This window comes from Sander lucioperca, chromosome 21, assembly GCF_008315115.2.
Source record: "Sander lucioperca isolate FBNREF2018 chromosome 21, SLUC_FBN_1.2, whole genome shotgun sequence".
In the NCBI taxonomy this organism is placed as follows: Eukaryota; Metazoa; Chordata; class Actinopteri; order Perciformes; family Percidae; genus Sander; species Sander lucioperca.
The window spans coordinates 27,503,645-27,511,524 of record NC_050193.1 but is presented as its reverse complement, the minus strand read 5'-3'; the positions used below and the strand labels follow the sequence as shown (position 1 = coordinate 27,511,524).

Below are 7,880 nucleotides of genomic sequence, written 5' to 3'. Positions count from 1 at the left end.
TTCTAAAAACAACTTGTAAAACATCAGCCCTGTTGTCCACAGTCAATATGAACATCATATTTTTCAGGAACAACTGGGCTATAAGAACATCTGTGCTGCAGTGAGGTCACTTGAATGTTAAGAAAGGTGGTAGGACCTTAAGTGTCTTGCTCAGGAACGCATCGGTTGATGCATCGCAGTGGGAATCGAACCCAGGTCTCCCACACCAAAGGTATGTGTTCTATGTGTTATGTGTTAGATGCACTGCGCTATCACCTACAACGGCTTCAAATATTTCTATTAAGTCCAGTTGCCTTTGCTTATCAGAGAAATATTTTACCACATTTTTTTTATTTTATTTTTTGCAGTTTAAATAGCCTTAAATAAATAACTTGCAGAAGATCTCAGCCGTTGATAATTACGCGAATCGTCTATACTAAAAATACCGACAAAGATGTAATTTTTTTAACGAGTGTTTCTCTTTTATTTAATCGATTATTTGATGTGGAAGTGAAGCACATTTTTACAGTCAGGCCTCAGAGACCTGCGGCTTATTTTAATCGTCAAATTATTCCTCTCTATTGTTTTTTTTTTATTACATTTCTCTTGTTTGTGATAAACATCGGAATGAAGTAGTTTTGTTTTACTGCCATTATTACGAGTTATAACCTAATTCATGATTCAATCAGCGCAGTGAGAGGCATAACCCCAAGGGAGTGAAGTTTTAAAACAAGTTAACACATGACATATTAAGACAAGTCTGGCGTTTTACTAGATCATCCATGAGCTAAATAAATAACTACACGGAACTGCACAAAATGCAACTGAACGCAAGGTTTAAATATTCACTTTTATTTCTTTCCAGAGAAAAAATCAAAGAAACTCGTCATTTAAATATTTAAACAAAAGAAAAGAGGCTATTTTATGTTCACAAAAAAGGGGGTCTGCTAAAAGATTTTTTTTTTTTTTTTTTTTGCCATAAAAGTGAGAAGGAGGGAGAGTTTTTTTTTTAAACATACAGTATCTACAACATTCTTCGAAAGCAGATTCATCCCACTTAACGGAGGAGAAATTCTGCGTAAAATGTCTCTGTTACCTGAGAAAACACGAGTCCGGTGTGTGTGTGTGTGTGTGTGTGTGTGTGTGTGTGTGTGTGTGTGTGTGTGTGTGTGTTGTTCATTGTTAGCGCTGTGTTTTGGCCAGGTCCACGGTGCCACGCTGTAGTTTCTGAAACTCCGGATGTAAAGTGAGAAAGTGCGGAGACGCAGCGGGGTGGAAGAGCGCAGGGGACGCGTAAGCGGCGCTGGAAGTCAGAGGAGAGGCGTATTGGGCCGGGGAGAAGGCTTCGATGCCGGGCTGCGCCTGGAGGAAAGCCTTGGCTGTGAGCGCGCTGCTGCGGGAGAAGAAGCTAGAGAGAGCCGGCAGGATGCTGCTGACAGGTGGGACGGCGCCGGGGCCGCACGGCGAGTGCGAGTGAGCGTGGTGATGGATGTAAGGGTAAATCTCCAGACCTGGCAGTTGCAGAGCCGCGGCTCCGAACCCGTAAGAGCCGTGCGCAAAGCCGCGCAGCCCGCTTGGCTCCAGGTGCTGCTCCTTGAGCGGATCGAAGCGGAAATGCTGCCGCTTGAAGCGCTTCCTCCGCCGCAGAAAACTCCCGTTCTCAAACATGTCCGAGGAGTTAGGATCCAGCGTCCAGTAGTTGCCTTTCCCAGGGTTCCCTGGCTCCCTGGGCATCTTTATAAAGCAGTCATTGAGCGACAGATTGTGTCTGATAGAGTTCTGCCAGGCGGGGAATTTCTCCCGGTAGTACACGAAGCGCTGGCTGATGAAGTCACATATCTCGCTGAGGGTGAGCCGTTTCTTTGGACTCTGCAGGATGGCCATCGTTATCAGAGCGATGTAAGAGTACGGAGGCTTCACCGCCGCGGGACCTTTGCTTTTAGCAGGAGAAAGGGAAGGAGACTCCGGGTCAGGGCTGTAGCTGTCCCGCTCTTTGCTCTGCAGGCTGCTGCTGCTGGAAGTCTCGGTGCCGCTCCGCGACTCATCCACAGGTAAGAGCTGCTCCTCTCCGCTGTCCTTGACTCCTTCTCCTACTACGTCGATAACAATATCCTCCATGATGTCCAAACCCAATGTCATAGTAGATGTCCGCGGGTAAAGCCAACACCACCTGCCAACAGGTGGGAGAGCGACAGCTTCTTCTCTTCAATGCGAGGGTTTGTTTTTTTGTTTGGTTTTTACGCACGACTCGTCTCCATTCACAAAAAAAGTGAAACTCCAAACACAATGACCAATCCTACTTTCCCCACAAGCAAACTCTCCAGACCACGCGCGCTGATATCCTTTAATTTGGTGCATAAACGCGCAAAAGAGCGTTCAGCCTGCAGCGTTGAGTGATTGTGCGTAAAAGCGTAAAAAAGTGTGCGCGTCCTCTGAGGTGTCCAGCATCATCTGTAATCTCTGTTGCTTTCCTGTGTGGGTCGGGTGGATGTGATGTCACGTTGAGGCACGCGAGGGGAAAAAAAGGGATCCTGACCAATGAAAACGACGCAAAGGGTGTCGGGAAGGCCTCCCATCAGTGCGCTATCATCATCGGCGCATCGGTTCCAAGTTAGAGGACGTTAGAGATCCATCCATTCAGGGGAAACATCCTGATGAGCAGGACATCAGAAGGAGACTATTTATAGAGAGGAGGTCACAGTTTGTATTCAGGCTGTTGATTTCAGAGTTCAGAGTGACCTCAAAAATGTGAAATTGTGACAAAGAATGTGAATAAAATGAAGACAAAATAAGATAAAGCGATATTTTCTCCACAGGAGAAAGTCACAAACTTGTTATTTAACTTTTTGTTTGCTGCTCTTAAACGTATTATTAAATTATTATCACTTTACAAAAATGTGTTATTTCATTATTATTATGTATTACTTAGTATCTTTTTTATTCTGTGTAAAAAAAACAAAATCTGAGAAATATTTTTTGAAAATAACTTTCATTAAATTTTGCATCGACCCATCCTAATAACTTTTTATTCTGTGTAAAAACCTGAGAAATATTTTTTGGTAATAACTTTCTTTTAGATTTTGTATCGACCCTTGTTTTTTTGGGAGGGATAGAGCAAAACATTCATCTAAATGTGCAACGCTGATGATGATGATGATGATAAAGGACTTTAAATACCTATATTCTAATTTGCAAATAAGACGACAGACACTTTAATGACACCAAATCATGATCGTGAATTTAAAGTCTGAGGGGGAAAATCCCCAAACGCTTCTCTACGTGAGGCAGGGACTTACACCTTAATCCCCCTCGATGCTTCTGCAGCCGCTCTTTACGCACACTTGACGCACAATTACATGTTTTCAGACGCAGAGGATCAAACTGGAATGACTGCGAAAGTAATAATTAGTCGCCTGCATGTATGGTGACTTATTTGAATGATCTGATAAGAATGTGTGAGTTTTTTTTTTTCTAAACTTACACGCAGGCTTTCGTTTCCCTGAGAGAAATATTGATAAATATCACCATGTGTGAAATGGAGAAGAAATAATATTTGATGTTCGGTCTGTATAACCTGAGATCTTCTGGGTTAGAAACTCTACACCCCCGGTCAGATTATCTGCTTTAATAATGGGCAACTTAAAGCAGGATGGTAATATTGGGATGAAAGTAATAGATTTTCACTTGCTCAGACATAAAAGAGAAGCGGGGAGAGGAGGGCGCGTTTGGTATTGTTGGGAGGCCTCTGGTTGTTTGTGTTTAATGATGGAGCCCTTTGTTGGGGATTCCCACATTTCCTGCCTCTAATCGTATTGATACCTCCGGGCAGAGGGGGACTGGGTCCGGACTGGGTGGGCTATACGGTACCAGTAAAGCTGCAGATGATTTCCCAAATTCATCACGCATGTCTTTAGATTGGAAACAGGCCCGTGCGCGTTGTGTGGTTCCAATAATAAGGCGAGAGCGGGAGCGTCAGATCACTACAAAAGCTGAAGGTATATGGCGCAAAATCTTTATGTTTCCAGAATCATGAGTCACGTAGGCATAGGCAACGTAGGCCCCCCCCCCCCCGCCAATATTTAGAAGAGGTAGATTTATCCCCCTCAATAAATATGAAAGACAACCCACTTCCCAAAAGAGGTAAAAATATATGTTCAGGGGCTCAAAACATGTAGGCCTACGGAAATCAAGAATTGTGTCTTGAACAGCTATTTTATGTATATTTGTCTCTGTTTCGGTATTTATTGTTTATTCTTATTACTGTTTGATATGTTTGTTTGTATGTATGCACCCAATCACCAATGTAGTCCCACTACTGTGGCAATAAGCTGCTTTCTGATTCTGATTCTGATACTACATCCGGGGAGAACACAACAGGAGCGAAAAACAAAGATGTGATTTCTTGTGATTTTAAATGTCTTTTATGTAGATGTAAACTTTTAACGACGTCTCATTCTCTAACAGATGTGTTGTTGAGATGTAACACCTGTGATGTTTGGAATATGCAGAAAGCTTTGAACAATACAGGAGAATCATTATTTCCTTTACATAAATACAGAAAATTGCAATTGATGCATACAAATAAATTCACCAGAATGCAGAGAATGAAGTATTTGACGGTCAAAATGTTATGGGGGACGACCCCAAGACCCCCCTCCCCCTTATAATGTGCCCCCCAATGTTGAAACAAAACCTATGATACGCCCTTGAGACATTTTCAGAGCTGATAATGCACCAAATTGTCTTGCTGCACACACGCAGTTGCATGAATGCTTCCCGATGTTGCATTAAGATACGGCCTTCCACTTTCTATTTTTGGTAATTTTTTTGTAAGAACCCCAATCATAAATACATGCACCATTACAGTTGGGCTCTCAGTCTAAGGTGTTCTTTTTTTTATATAACAATATAAAAAAAAATATAGCAAAATATGGAAACGTTCAAATCAACAAGGCCTTCTTTTCTTTTCTTTTACCCAGAAGACACATTACGCACACATTTTAACAATAACAAATCTGCTATCTAACAAAACGGCCCATTGTAGAGATCTTATTTGTTTCGTGCTGCAGATGAATAAGTGGGAGAGTGAAGGTCTGGGTGTAATAACAGGATTTGGCAGGAACTAAACAGGCCTAGGGGATCTCACTGGATCATTCTGGATAAATGAACCTACATCCGTGCGGGTCAGAAACCGGGTTAGGTGAAGCTGTTACGGGGCTACTTCAGTGGAAATGTTTTCTTATCTCAGTGAGAAGTCGAAGCCGTTCGCATGATTCAGAGAGTGATAAAGAACGGAGCGTGTTTCTCATTGGGAGAGGTTGAACCAGCTTCAAAGAGGCTGAGGTTGTTTTCACATAATGCCCCCTCTCTCTCTCTCTCTCTTACTCTTTTTCTTTCTCTCTTTCTCTCATCTTGATTCCCTTAAAATCTTGGCAGTGCAGTGGACAATAATATAACGTGTAATTTAAGGTATCATGAATCATAACTGCATTAAACAGAGTCAGACAACGGAGAGGTGCTGAGCCAAACACATCTGTGTGACACACACACGCACACACGGGCGCGCGCGCACACACGCACACACACGCACGCACGCACACGCACACACACACACACACACACACACACACACACACACACACACACACACACACACACAGTTTTAGGGGAGGATACGTGTGTAAATTTCATGAGCTGAACTGGTCATTAACACACTATTTATGGGCTGACAAACTGCTCTATAACATAGAAAGTGATCCAACCTGTTCTCTCTGTGTGTGTGTGTGTGTGTGTGTGTGTGTGTGTGTGTGTGTGTGTGTGTGTGTGTGAGTGTGTGTGTCATCATCTTTTTGTACTCTTGTCTGAAACTACTTTTCTCAGTAATCGTTAAGGAGGAATGACACATCTGTATCTGACAGCAGCACTCTGACTTTGTGCCGCCATCTTGTGGTGTGAGAGTGAAAAACGCCTCTAATAAGTAACAGCACTTCATAGTTAACTGTTGTGGAGAGTTCACCTGAACTAACATCATGAAAACTCAATAGGCCTACACTTTTGTGAAAAACGACATAAACCTTTAAGCAGGGTGCGATTTGCCAGGGGAGCTACGTGGAGTTTCCCCCTGTTCTGCTCTATCCCTGCCTCTGCTGAATTATTTCTATCCCCTGTGGGGACAAAATGTATCCCCCCCTCAAAGTGATCAATGCTACTTCACCAATAAACCATATATTATAAACCTAAAATAGAAGTATTTTAAACTAAGTAAAGCGCTGTAACATGAACACATAGTGCCATAGAATGATAAAATCTGAGCAGAAGTTGCTGGTTGTATTTAGCCGCTACAGAGCTCCGGGACGCCGGCTACCAGCGGCAGTTGTTTGGCTGCCAACAGGTGACTGCGAGCCGGCTACAGGTACTGCCAGATGACGGCCCTTTCAGAGGGCCGTGGTAGTGGAGTTTAGCCAGAAAAAGTGAGCGCCATGCGGCGATGACAGTTAAGTTTAGGCACCAAAACGACCCGTTAAGTTTAGGAAAAAGATTGTGGTTTGAATTAAAACACACAAACGAGCGTTTCCTGGGTGAAAGTATTTCGTTTTCGCTGCGATGTGAACTCCGCTCTCCGGCTTGAAAGCGCTCATTTCGAGATTATTTTCCATTGGATATTGAAGTTTATATAAGTGTTGTGGCATGTCTGGCCGAGTGGCTCTATATCCATGGTATTGAAAGGGGGATTTAATTCTTGCATGTTTTGTTTTGTTGTGCATGATTAAAACTTACTGGTACACCTAAATGGAACAGAGCCATTGTTAATGTTATAAGTCTGTGCTTTTCTAGTCTGGATCAATGGAAGTACCTTGCCAGTATAAGCCTGACAAGCCCCTTCACAACAACAACAACAACAACCTTCGAGCTAGCAAGCTACACGCTGAAAATGGCATGCAGTTAGCATACCGTAGCTAGCTAAAAGTATCCATACGTTGAGTCAACTGTAGTCTGGATCAAAGGAAGTACATTTCCAGGATAAAGCCAGGTGTCAGGCTTTATCCCTCCCCTTCCGCTCTCTGTGTGTTGCCGTTCTCAAAATCCCATCGCTACGGGAAACAACAACAACCACTGAGCTAGCAAGCTACGCACTGAAAATGGCAAGTTTTGAAGAAAATTTGGATCGTGCAACAAGGCAGACCTGCTTGGTTCTTTCAAAGAATGATTGTAAAGATTGACAAAGAACATGTTTACGGCATCTCCTCTCTAACTGGGACGCGTTGGGACTGATTGGTGGGATTGCTGTGGACGAAGTACACATGGAGATACACTGGAGGCTCACCCACTCAGCGTGACAATTTACTGGCTCCACCTAAGTTTAAAATCACAAGGCTGGAGCTCCTGGTCATTCAGGTAATAAATAGTAGATTAATTTCATTATCGATTACTCTGCCGGTTATTTTCTCGATTAATTGTTAGGTCTATAAAATGTCAGAAAATAGGGAGAAATATTCCATCCCAGTTTCTCAAAGTCCAAAGTTATGTCTTTAAATGTCTTTTTGTTTGTCCAAAGCACAAAGATATTCAGTTTAATATGATATAAAACACAAAAGAGCAGGAAACCTCCATATTTGAAAGACTGAAAACAGCTTTTTCTTTTGCCATTTTTGCATGAAAAATTATTTTTCATTGTGTAAAGCCCACCTCAATGGTTGTGATTGGTGCCTCGATTTTGAAAAATTGGAAATGGGCTTGAATGGGCTCTTAGCCAGATGGACTTGCAGAGCAAATCTCAAATTTGCCGGAAGTTCGTCAGGGTTCTCCCAGGCTACTCCGATGGCGCAACATCGGGAGAAATTCAGGGTTCAGTGTCTCGCCCAAGGACACTTCGGCACGGGCCAGGGATCGAACCACCAGTC

At 43.0% G+C, this 7,880-nt stretch overlaps 1 protein-coding gene across 1 annotated transcript; it reads right to left on the bottom strand.

Annotated features, from left to right (window-relative positions):
* Positions 1-447: 447 nt before the first annotated feature.
* Positions 448-2,471, bottom strand: zgc:162612 (forkhead box transcription factor). Its single transcript, XM_031321091.2, has one exon. It carries the CDS (start codon positions 2,116-2,118, stop codon positions 1,162-1,164), a length of 957 nt encoding a protein of 318 aa, XP_031176951.1. The 5' UTR covers positions 2,119-2,471; the 3' UTR covers positions 448-1,161.
* Between the last annotated feature and the right edge of the window lie 5,409 nt (positions 2,472-7,880).